General features: G+C 35.3%; 1 protein-coding gene across 3 annotated transcripts in view; it reads left to right on the forward strand.

Annotated features, from left to right (window-relative positions):
• Positions 1–13,230, forward strand: part of GAS2L3 (growth arrest specific 2 like 3) — a 55,408-nt gene that overhangs the window by 35,924 nt on the left and 6,254 nt on the right. For all 3 annotated transcript variants that reach the window (XM_050746807.1, XM_050746805.1, XM_050746806.1), the window contains 4 exons: positions 2,367–2,508; positions 8,392–8,455; positions 9,081–9,219; positions 12,925–13,032. In XM_050746807.1, coding sequence (XP_050602764.1) covers positions 2,367–2,508; positions 8,392–8,455; positions 9,081–9,219; positions 12,925–13,032 — 453 coding nt within the window. The remainder of the gene's footprint in view (positions 1–2,366; positions 2,509–8,391; positions 8,456–9,080; positions 9,220–12,924; positions 13,033–13,230) is intronic.

The following is a 13,230-nucleotide window of genomic DNA, read 5'->3' on the forward strand; positions in this document are numbered from 1 at the left end:
CTTGCAATTCTTGTGGCCTAGACTGTCCCTCAAGTTCACTTAGGTCCCCAGAGCACTCCAGTTTATGGTAGCGAGGCTTGTCTGAACTCAAGCTCTTATTACTGTAATGGGTGAGTCCCCTCTAGCTGGGGTTGGTCCAAATGCTTTCTCCATGGGCAGACGTCAGTTACTAAAGCCTGGTTCTGCCTTCTGCTGTGTAAGGACAGCAGTGAGTTCAATGTAAAGCCTCAAAATCACTGTACTCTCCCTCTCCCAGATACACAGATTCTCTGTGCCATGTGGTTGCTGCCGGGAAGATGGAGGGAGGGGTGGGCAATTTAAGACTGTCTTTCCTTCCCTCTTCAATGTCTCTCTCAGTGATATGAAATTAAAACCAGATTTCTGGTCTGATTTTTGATTCTTGTAATGGTGCTTCTTGTGTGTAGTTAGTTGTTAAAATTTGATGTTCCTGTGGGCAAGACAAATGTTGTAGGTTTGTATGGGGCTGTCTCGCTCTGCCCCCTAAAGCACATCTTTTGATACGTAGGTCTATTTGTAGGAATTTATTCTGAGAAAATAATCAGAAGTTTGTGAAAGTGATAGTACAGAAATTAGGAACAACCTAAATGTTCATCAATAGAGAAATTGGTAAAAATTAATTATGATAACCAGCCACATTGGAATATTATACATTCATTAGAAACAATTTTTTAAATATGTTGTTTTGAACCCCACATGGTGTCTACACCCTGTCATTTAGTGTATATGCACACATGCACACACAAATGAAATTGAAGAATGGCGTATGTGACGTTTTGTAGACACAAATATGTGTATAGTTGTGCATAGAGATGTCTTGCCGAAATGTGGGTGAGAGGATTTCAGTTGATACTTGTAGTTTGCTGTTGGTTTGATTTTTTTTTTTTTTTTCAGTGATTGTATATTCTGTATTCAATCAGGGAAAAAAAAACTCCTAAGGTTATTTTAGTTTTGGAAATAAATAGTAACAGGAAGGATATACAAGGAACTAGTAATAGTGGTTAACTCTAGGGAGAGAGAGGAACTGGGAGTAGGTGAGAGAAAGGCGTAATATCCTACTGTACCTATTGCATTAACAAAAATCATATTCATGGATTGCTTATTCAAGTAAAAATTTAAACCGAACCAAAACAAAAAAATCTCTTAGCCTCAGCAGAATTATCTAAATAATCTTGGAGCAGATAGTAAAAAAAATTAAGATTCTGTGAAACTTAGATCATCAGTTTTCAAAAAACTTTAATTAAGAAGGAACAACTACTTCCTTATTTGATAGTCTCCTCAAGAAACTCAGAACCATCTTTATGAATCTACATGGAAGGAAGTAAGCAAAAATGGCTGTCTGTAATTTTTTTTTTTTTGAGAAAGAGTCTTGCTCTGTTGCCCAGGCTGGAGTACAGTGGCATGATCATAGCTTACTGCATCCTGGAACTGCTGGGCTCAAGTGATGCTCTCACCTCAGCCTCCTGAGCAGCGGGACTTTAGCTACGTGCCACCATACCTGCCTAATATTTAAAAAAATATTTTGTAGAAATGAGGTCATACTATGTTGCCCAGGCTGGTCTTGAGCTCCTAGCCTCAAGCAATCCTGCTTCAGCCTCCCAAAGTGATGGGATTACAAGTGAGTCATCATACCCATCTCTTAACTTTTAACATAGCAATAATTTGAGGTTTATATTGAACTATGTGTAGAGAGACATACCGTTGAGAGTGCTTTGCAATTATTAGGCTGTCAGTTTTTATTTTAATTTAAGATTCTTACGTCATTTTAAAAAGAAAGAGGTGAGAGATGCTTGATCCTACTGCTAATTTTGACCAAATTGTTTTTCTAGGAATCATTTTTCTGGAATATACTTTAAAGCAGCAGTCTTTTTGGCACCAGGGACTGGTTTAATGGAAGACAGTGTTTCCACATATTTGGGGCTGGGGGGGTTTTGAGATGAAACTGCTCAACCTCAGATCATCAGGCATTACATTCTCATAAGGAGCACACAGCCTAGATCCCTTGCATGCACAGTTCACAATATGGTTCGAGCTTCTGTGAGAATCTAATGCTGCCGCTGATCTGATAGGAGGCAGAGTTCAGGTGATAATGCTTGCTTACCCACTGCTCACCTGCTGTGCGGCCTGGTTCCTAACAGGCCACGGACCGGTACCAGTCTGTGGCCCAGGGTTTGGGGACCTCTGCTTTAAAGTAAAATAAAATGTTTTCAAAAGTATCTTTTTTCTCCAAAGTTGTGTACTTTTTGGTTACAGGTGATGGATTGAACATTTATTTAGTAATATCAAAATGACTGTTTAATGAAAATATCCTTGATACATTTTTGAAATTATTCTTTTATCTTTTCCAGAATTTTCCAGCGAGAAAAGTGCCCTGTAAGAAAGATGCTGCATCAGGTTCATTCTTTGCTCGGGACAATACCGCAAACTTCCTTCATTGGTGTAGGGACATTGGGGTTGATGAAACTTACCTCTTTGAATCTGAAGGTTTAGGTAAGTGATGTTGTTGACATTCTTGTTTTTAATGCTTATTAGGAGATTTTAATATCCTTAACCTCTAATTTTTCTTTCCAAATAAGGACTCAAATGCCTCATCTCATTTTCCTAGAAAAATGTATACTTTGAATATATGTTGAACTATTGGAGAATCAGGGCCGGGCGCAGTGGCTCATGCCTATAATTCTAGCACTTTGGGAGGCTGAGACGGGCGGATCATGAGGTCAGGAGATCGAAACCATCCTGGCTAACACGGTGAAACCTCGTCTACTAAAAAAAAAAAAAACTAGCTGGGCATGCTGGCGGGTGCCTGTAGTCCCAGCTACTTGGAAGGCTGAGGCAGGAGAATGGCATGAACCCGGGAGGTGGAGCTTGCAGTGAGCCGAGATCACACCACTGCACTCTAGCCTGGGTGACAGAGTGAGACTCTGTCTCAAAAAAAAAAAAAAAAAAAAAGAATCAGATATTAAATAAATTAAATATATTAACCTTTTCACTTACAGTTAAAGATTTTATGTGTCTAGAATGCCCTGAAATTCTAAATTCCTAAATGAGTTGGCTACATTAAGAATTACTCTACCAAGACTAAAAAGTAGTAACTTCCCTTTCACCATATAATTACGGAAATGACAGAAGGCCTAATAATGTATAATCATGGTGTTTAGCTTTACCTTATAACAACAGCTGCCAACTCTAATGGATTAATATTTTTGACAATTCATTTTGAGAAGTCATGCTCCGTTGAAGAATGATTGACGTATTTTCTCATTTCCTTTAAGTCAACAGAAGCACCTGTATAGTGACTAAAGCGGTAGCTATTTAAGTTTTGTACTATATTTGAAAGCATTTATGTATGTGTACATACACACCCATACCCACCCCCCTACCCCCACACACTGAATTCACAATGTGATAAGCACAGCAGTATACCAAGGGCAGGGCTGTGGGAGTTGTCTGCCCTGGTAGAAGTTTTGTCACTGACATTGTTTAGGATTGCTGGTTTGTGGTGATAGTAAAAAGCAAACTGACTTTTAGTTGGTGCATTATTGTTTTAAAATTCTCTACTGACAGTGCACACCCTTATTGCCTGCACACAGAGTAAGTTGCCTCCTGTTTACTCTGCATCTGGGCACCTGTATCCAGTGCAGAGCAAGCATGGGATGCTATTTTATCCCTCTGTTTGCACCTTGCTTTAGATCCAGGTGGGCTGATCTTTATTGACAATGTAGTTGATGTAATGGCATATCTACTTTCTAGAGATCAAAAGAAAGTGGAAATGCTTTGAATTCTCTAGTTTCTGGTTTATAGTTTCTGAAAGGACATAAGATGGTTGTATATTTCTCATTTTCAGTAGAAGGCATCTTCTCACTCTCCTGAAGGTCAGTATAGGACTAAGTAAAGCGCTGTCAATAGCAGTAATTCATTTTGAGGCATTGAACCAATAAGCTAATGTTTTTACTCTCCAGAGGTCTCAAAGATGAGCCTCTTAATTTTTCACACTTTGCTAGCAACTCATAGCTATTTTATGAAACAAATATACTATTTTAAGAAACTTAGAAAGTATTTAGAAAAACAAGTTTAATAAAAATTTTAGGATAAATTCCTCTGTTGGTATGAATTTTAAACTCAAATGTAGGCTTTTTATTGCTTTGAAAGAGTATACTTTGTGCTTGGGGTGTATAATAGATGCTATGCTATTCATAAGTCAAAGAACAATTACCATTTTTATTGAGAGAATCAGGGCAAATGCAGTTCATGCACATATTGCACATGATTAGATTAGGATTCAGAAATTTCCTAGACTTTCTAACTTTAAGGACTGGAACAGAAAGGTAGATGATCCATAACTACTACTGTATCATTGCATTTAGCGTATGTTCTATGATGATCAGGCCTTTTTAAAAAATATTTTAAAGATCCCTGTTTACCTTTATATTGCATTTCCTTTTAAATTTATTTTTATTTTTAGTATTGTATTAAAATGCACATAAAATTTACTATCTTAGGCTGGGCACGGTGGCTCATGCCTGTAATCCCAGCACTTTGGGAGGCTGAGGCAGGCAGATCACCTGAGGTCAGGGGTTCGAGACCAGCCTGGGCAACATGGTGAAACCCCGTCTCTACAAAAATACAAAAATCAGCTGGGCATGGTGGTGCATGCCAGTAGTCCCAGCTACTCAGGAGGCTGAGGCGGGAGAATTGCTTGAACCTGGGAGTGCAGTGAGCCAAGATCACGCCACTGCACTCCAGACTGGGTGAAAGTGAGACTCAAAAAAAAAAAATACTATCTTAACCATTTAACCATTTTTAAGTGTATTAGTTTCTTTTGTAGTAGCATAAAAATTGAGATATGCTGTGTACATAATGTAAAATTTATAATTTTAAAATGTACATTTCAGTGGTTTTTAGTATATTCACTATGTTGTACAATCATTACTACTATCTAATTTTGGAACATTTCTAGAAAATCTATACCTATTAGCAATTAGTCGCAGTTATTCTCTTCCCCCATGCCAAGGCAAACCCTGTTCTCTGTCTCTATGGGTTTGCATATTCCTGATGTTTCATATAAATGGAATCATACAATATGTGGCCTTTTGTGTCTGTTTCTTCTACTTAGCACAGTGGTTCATTTATGTTGTAGCATGTAACAGTACTTCATTCCTTTTTATGGTAGACTAATATTCCATTGTATAGCTATGCCATATTTTTTTAATCCATTAATCAGCTAGTGGGCATTTGGATTGTTTCCACTCTTTGGCTATTGTGAATAATGTTGCTCTGAACATTTGTGTACAAATTTTGACGTAAATATCTTTTTTTTGAGACAAGAGTCTTGCTCTGTCACCCAGGCTGGAGTGCAGTGGCACAATCTCGACTCACTGCAAGCTCTGCCTCCCGGGTTCATGCCATTCTCCTGCCTCAGCCTCCCGAGTAGTTGGGACTACAGGCACCCGCTACCATGCCCAGCTAATTTTTTGTATTTTTTAGTAGAGACGGGGTTTTACCGCGTTAGCCGGGATCGTCTCGATCTCCTGACCTTGTGATCCGCCCATCTTGAACTTCCAAAGTGCTGGAATTACAGGCGTGAGCCACTGCGCCCGGCTGTAAACATATTTTTTAATTCTTTCAGATATATGCCTAGGAGTGGAATTTCTAGGTCATATGGTAACTCTGTCTATCTTTTTGAGGAGCTATTTTCAAAGTGGCTGGACCATTTTACATTTCCACCAGCAGTGCCCATGTGTTCCAATTTCTCCACATCTTTGTCAATACTTGTTATTGCCTGTTTTTTTTTTTTATTATAACCATGCTAGTGGGTGTGAAGCAGTATTTTGTTGTGGTTTTGATTTGCATTTCCCTAAGGACATTGAACATCTTTTTATATGCTTGTTAACCACTTGTATAACTTCTTTGGAGACTGTCTATTCAAATCCTTTGCCTATTTAAACAATTGGGTCATTTACCCTTTTTGTGAGCTTGCAAGAATTCTTTATATATTCTAGATACTAGGCCATATTAGATAGGATTTGTAAATATTTTCTCCTAGCCTTTGGGTTATTTTTTTACTTTCTTGATAGTGTCCTTTGATATATGCAAATTTTAAATTTTGGTGACGTTTATCTATTTTTTTTTTTTTTTTTTGCTTATTCATACTTTTGGTCATCTAAAAATCCGTTGCCTAATTAAAGTCATACATATTTTTAACCTATATTTTCTTCTATAAATGTTACAGTTGGTGCCTCTTAGTTTTAGGTCATTGATCTATTTTGAGTTAGTTTTTGTATATGGTGGGAGGTAGGGGTTCAAATTCATTCTTTTGCATATAGATGTCCAGTTGTGCCAACACAGTTTGTTGAAAAACCTGTTCTCTCCTTATTGAATTGTCTTAGCATCTTGTTGAAATTAATTGTACATCAATGTATGGGTTTATTTCTGGACACTCATTTCCATTCCATTGATCTGTACATTTATCCCTATGCCAGTGATATACTGTCTTGATTACTGTAGCTTATAGTAAGTTTTGAAATTGGGAGGTGTGAGTCTCCAACTTTGTTCTTTTTCTAGATTGGTTAGGCTTTTCTGTGCCTTTGGAGTCCCATATTAATTGGATCATCAGCTTTTCCATTTCTGGAAAAAAAAGGGCTGTTGTAATTTTGATAAGGATTACACTGAATCTGCAGGTCGATTGGGGGAATGTTGCTGTCTTAACAAATTGTCTTCCAATCCATGAACATGAGATGTCTCTATTTATAATCTTAAAATTTCATTCAACAGTGTTTTGTAGTTTTCAGTGTATAAGTGTTACAATTCTGTGATTAGGTTTACTTCCAAGTACTTTGTTCTTTTTGAAGCCATTTTAAGTGGAATTATTTTCTTCATTTCATTTTCATACTGTTCATTTCTAGTGTATGCAACTAATTTTTGTGTGTTGATGTTATCTCCCACAACTTTGCTGAACTTGCTTATTAGCTCTAACAGTTATTTTGTAGATTCTTCAGGGTTTTCTTCTATACATAGGATTACGTTACCTGTTTTTTGTTTTTTTGTTTAGTTTTTGTTGCTTTGTTTTTTGAGACAGGGTCTCACTCGGTCACCCAGGACTGGAGTATAAGTGGCATGATAATAGCTCACTGTAGTCTTGAACTCATGGATTCAATTCATCCTCCTGCCTCGGCCTCTTGAGTATCTGGGATTACAAATGTGTGCCACTATGCCTGGCTAATTAAAAAAAAAAAAAAGAAAATTGTAGAGACAGAGTCTCACTTTGTTGCCCAGGCTGATCTCAAACTCCTAGCCTCAAGCAATCTTCCCGCCTCAGTCTCCCAAAGTGCTAGTAGTATTATAGGTGTGAGCCACCATGTCTGGCCTATGTTATCTGTTAATAGATGTAGTTTTCCTTCTTCCTTTCAAGTCCAGATACGATTTATTTATTTTTCTTGCATAAATGTCATGGCTACAACCTCCAATACAATGCTGAATAGAAATAATAACAGTGGACGTCCTTGTCTTTTCCTGGTCTTGAGAGGGAGACTTACAGTTTTTTACCTTTAAGAAAGATAATGACTGTGGGTTTTTCCTAGATGCCCTTTATCAGATTGAGAAACTTTCCTTTTTTTCCTGGTTTGTTCAGTCTGGTTTTTTTTTTTTTAAATCATGAAATGGTTGGATTTTGTGAAGTGGTTCTTTGTCTCTTGAGATAAGATAATTGTGTGTGTTTTTTCTTTACTCTGCTAATAGTATATTGCATTGGTTGATTTTCTTATATTGAACTATTTCTGGCATAAATGACACTTGCATGGTATATAATCCTTTAATATGCTGCTGGATTTGGTTTGCCAGTATTTCTTTGAGGATTTTTGTATCTATATTCATAAGACATACTGGGTTTTCGTTTTCTTATGATGTCTTCATCTGGCTACCTTTGGTATCAGGGTAATGCTGTCATCCTAGAATGAGTTAGGAAGTACTTTCTCTCCTCTTTGTAAGAGTTTGAGAAAGGTATTAACACATGATTCAATGCTAAAGATAGCTTAAAATAAAATTGAGGTATTATATATCTTTTAATGGTATCTCTTGTTGAAAGATCTGAAACATAAGCAATGTTACTAAGCCCTCAATTTTTTAGACTTTAAATGCTGTACAAATAAAGGTCCATGGTAATTTTTCATTCTGTTCTTGTTAGCTGGTTTTTTTTTAAACTAATTTGTCGAAGATAATAAGTAGAAAAAATAAAAGTGCCTTTTCTTTATTTTTTCTGAACTAGTAAACCCACTGTCTTCATTATTTTTTTTTTAATTTAACTCTCTTCTTCCATGCTAGAAATATGTTTCCATACTTAATTTTGCTGTATAAAATAAGTGGTTTTATTTTCCACAGTTTTGCACAAAGATCCAAGACAGGTGTATCTTTGTCTTCTTGAAATTGGTCGAATTGTGTCAAGGTATGTATTTCACCATATTTCAGAATTTCAATGTTATAAACATTTTAAATCTACTGAATTTTAGAACTCTATTTTCTATAAATTAAAAAATTGCTTTAAATTAATTTGCTATTTTTTGTTTCTTTATCAACTTTGTTCTGTTTGCATGAGCATATGTAAACATCTGAGTTCTCAATATAGCTTGTCTTCATTTACTGTTAAACTGCATTTACTGTTCAATTTTTTAGATTAAGGATAGGGTAAGAGCATGTAGTCTAAGGCAGTTGAAGTCAAAGCAAGTCCTCTGAACACAGAGAGGATCTGGCAGAAGGCCAAGGCGCGGTGTCCCCCATACCTACTTCAGTTCTGTCTTTACTCACCAGGTGATTTGAAAGCCATCTTTCAGGATCCCAGGTAGAATATTGGGAGCATCCTGCAACCCAAATATGTGCTATGATGTGAGGATTATAATATAGATATTTTGCAATCTATGATACATTAAACAGCATTTTCAAATATCCCAGTGAAACAATTGGTAGAAAAGGAGCATATAGACTTTACTTCAGAAAGAAAATCTATCTTGATGTGCAGGCAAGTACCTGGGTCAACTTTGCTTGAATAATCAGATCTCCTGGTTGGTTTTCAGATATGGGGTTGAGCCACCAGTGTTAGTAAAATTTGAGAAAGAAATTGAGTTAGAAGAGACCTTGCTTAATACTTCTGGGCCTGAAGATTCCATCATCATTCCAAAATCGTGCTGTCAGCATGAAGAGCTACATGAAGCTGTAAGTAGTTGCCACACTTTCTTTTGACCATGATACCTTGAAGTCTCATAGTTTTAAGCACTTCTAGTTTGCTACAGGTGATGCTATTTTTAAAAGCAAGTATTTCTTATTCAGAATATAAACCAGTATTATTCTCCATTCTCTGATGAATTCAGGGCATTATATTTTAAAGGTGATTTGTTATTGCGTGTGTATGATGAGGAATAAATGTGTAGTTGAGGAGTGGTGGGGCAAATTGATTGGAACTCATCATGAAGAGCACTATAGGCCACAAGAATTCATTGATTCTTTTTTCAGTCTGGTAGTATTGTAATCTGATTTGCAAATTATAAGGAATATTCTCATGGTCATGTAGAGGTGATATTGGTTTTATGGTAATAATCCAGGCATAAGATGAGAGCTTGAACTTGAGCAGCAGTAATGGGGATGAAGCAAAAGGAACAAATATAAGACATATTTAGGCGGAATTGTTAGAAGAATTGACAGGAATTAGTGACTGATTGTGTGAGAAAGAGAATCTAGGGTGATTTCCAAGGTTTCTCTCAGTAGATGGAGAATACAGGAGGAGGGAAAGTTGGGAGGGAATATTGATGGGTTTTTATATTTTTTTTGAGAATTCTCTCCTCCAGAATATATCCGAACTTATTAGATGATAAGTTACAACTGGATAGTCTTCTTAACTTTATCTGTTCATTAGGTAGAAGTTAATAGAATTGCTCTTCCTTGGGTTGTGGGTCTTCTACAGTGACTACAGTGTGAACCATGAAGGTGAACTGAGCATGAACATTTTCTGCTTAGACTGTTGTTTGGACTGTAGCATTTTATGCAAGTGTGAAATACACAAAATTAAGAAATAATGAATAAATCATTACTAATAAACATTTTAAAAGTATTGCCTTGATTGTTTTGTTTAATGTAATAAAAGTCTATAGTAAAACTATCAGATAACCTTGCAAGACAGATTAAGAACATGTCAGAATGAACAACTCTTTTATGCGGCCAGAGTATCTACCTACATTATGCTATTGATATGTGTGTGTGTATATATATTATGTATATATAATATATATAATAATTGTCAATATCAATATGGGAAGCAGAAAGAATGCAGTAGGTAGAAAATAAAATTTAAAACTCATGTAACCTTAAAGAATGATAATTAAATAAAAAGGAAACATTGGAAAAATATTTGTATCAAGTGGAAAATACAGTGTTTTCATTTCCCTATTATATAAAGACCTTACACAGTTTGATAAGAAAATCATTGTAGTAAATAAGTGGGCAAGGTCTGTGTTCACACAGGAAGATAGCACAGTGTCGAAACTTGCTGATAATTGAGGAAATCAGATTATAACAGCTATGAAATACCATTTGCCATTTGTCCCATTAGCAAGATTTTTTAAAATTATGAAGCCTGGTGCTTTTAAATTCTAGTAAACTGTATTTAGGGTTTACTGTTGGCAATGGAAAATGACGTAAACTTTTGAAAAAGAAATGGACAAATATTAAGAGCTACAAAAATATTACTTTTTCATTTTTATTGTAGTTGAAGAGGGAAAATGTAGCATAAATGAAAGTGTTTATTGCATTAGGACTTAGAATGGTGAAAAATTGAAAGCAATGTAAATGCCCTCAAATAGGGCAACGGTTTGGCAAATTAGGATTCATAATCTTAACGGGATAATCATTGTGATCATTATGAAGAATATGTAGCAACAAGAAACATTTATTTTGTGTAAAATATGTATATACAGACAAACTGTACAGAAATGAGAATGAAAATAATAGTAATATAGTACCTTTGTAGATTATTTTTATTTCCTTAGCTATTTCCTTCAGTATTATGATGTAAATTATGTAATAAAATCAGAAGAAATCATTTCTTACCTACAGCTCTTATTTCTTTTAGGCTCATGCCTTGTTCTGATTGTGAGTTAGTGCTGATTTGTACTGCTCAATATAAGTGAGCTTCAGGTATCTTAAACAAGGAAAAGATATGCCTTCTTATATCTACATTCTTGTTATGAAAACTAAAAAGAAACATTTCTCTAAATATATATGTGCTATATGAATACATTCAATGTCTACCTGTAAATACATGATCTACAGATATCTTTGTTGAAAATAAGGAACAATTATTATCTGATTCATGATTTAGGGTCCTGTTACAAAATATACAACTGCAATTCTGTATACTTAGGAAATTTTTACAGACAGAAAGTGGTGACTAGAAGATATATCTCCTTTCAGATTACTTTGGTTAACTAATGTATCAACATGGTTCTAATAACTGTAAGCCCTTTCCCAGAGTTCAGTTTATTTTTCACCATTTTATGCGCATGATGTGTGTGTCTGTATGAACGTAGATGCACATGTGCACGTGTGCATATGAACAAGATAAACTTGATTGGGTGACTTATGAAAATCAGTTCTATTTGTTTATAAGCACATTATTTTGTTAAATATATGATACAGGAAAATAAATTCTGGACCTTTCTTATCAGGCCCTAGTGAATCCACAAGTATTCATTTGATTTAGGTAGATATTTAAGACAATCATATAAATTTCTATTGGTGCTCAGCTAAATTAGGCATATCTAAAGAGACTCTCTTTAATATCATGCCTAAGTTTAGTTATATGAATTCGTTTTGATAAATTGTGTGTGGCAGTAATTGAAAAAAACATTCATGACCTTCCTTTTTCAAAAACATAATTTTAGGAAAAGCCAAATATTTTCCACAGTGGCTGATGTGTGACTTTTTTCAGTCATAGATATTTCAACAAGTATCTTTACTTAATATATTTATATTTCCCTGTTTTGAATATATAATTCTTAAATTTGTTTTTATATTTACTGCAGTTCTACTATTTAAACATATTTATAATAATAAAAAATTCTGTAAGCTTCTTGACTGGCTGAAGTAGAGTTCCCCCATGCCAACTCCTATTTCCTTAGCAGGCTATTGAAACAGAGCACTTTTAGAGAAATGCACCTTGAATTGAAAATTTTAAGAATTTTACCCAGTCTTGAGAGAATAGATGTGAATATGTTTCTGCCAATTTTAATAATAAATTTGAGCAAATCTAGATATTTCCCCCACAATATTAGTTTAGCACACTGTTAAGGGACAAGTGAAAATTCCTCCTTAGCCTTTATCTGACTGGCCTGTCTTTGATTTGACATGTATTATTAACTCAGGGCTTAAAACAAAGTTAAGCTTAGTAACGAACTCATATGTTTCCCAAAACTCAACAAATGTGTTAATTGACCTCACTGTGTTATGTGTTCGAAGATGAAGGGTGGGTGGGAGGGAGGGAGGGAGGGAGAGAAAAATAGAAGAGAGAGAGAGAGAGACACTGAGAGAGAGAGAGACAGAGAGACACCAGCTAGGCTGTTTGGATCTGAAACCTGGCTCCGCTACTTACTAGCTGTATGATCTCAGGCAAGTTTAACCTCTTTGGTAAAACTAGGGAAAATAAGAATTTCTTTACCACAAAGTCGTGCTGGGAAGATTGTGGCTTTTATGTTAAATTAGCAATGTCTAATCTCAATATTTGTTAACAAGCACAGGAGAAGCGATTACATCGTTGAACCTAGAATTTTTATTTTTAAGTTTGGTTTTCCTTGGCTATCAAATAATATTGCACTTTAAACAAAATGCTTTTTATAACAAGCACTAAATTTTATTTATTCATCATCTTAGGTTAAACATATTGCTGAGGATCCTCCTTGTAGTTGTTCTCATCGATTTTCTATTGAGTATTTGTCTGAAGGACGGTACCGACTAGGGGATAAAATACTCTTTATAAGAGTAAGTCCATTATTTACATTTTATTTACACATAAATACTGTTTTGAAATTGGACTTATTGTTTCACTAACCTTTTGCTCCCCTTTTACTTTTAAAAACATTGGAAAAGATGCTATTAATGGAAGGATTTCACTGTACAAGGAAAATGGAGTAATTTCTTTCATGAGTATATAATGAATTTAGGTAAACACTCATCACA

This window comes from Macaca thibetana, chromosome 11 (genome assembly GCF_024542745.1).
Source record: "Macaca thibetana thibetana isolate TM-01 chromosome 11, ASM2454274v1, whole genome shotgun sequence".
Classification (NCBI taxonomy): domain Eukaryota; kingdom Metazoa; phylum Chordata; class Mammalia; order Primates; family Cercopithecidae; genus Macaca; species Macaca thibetana.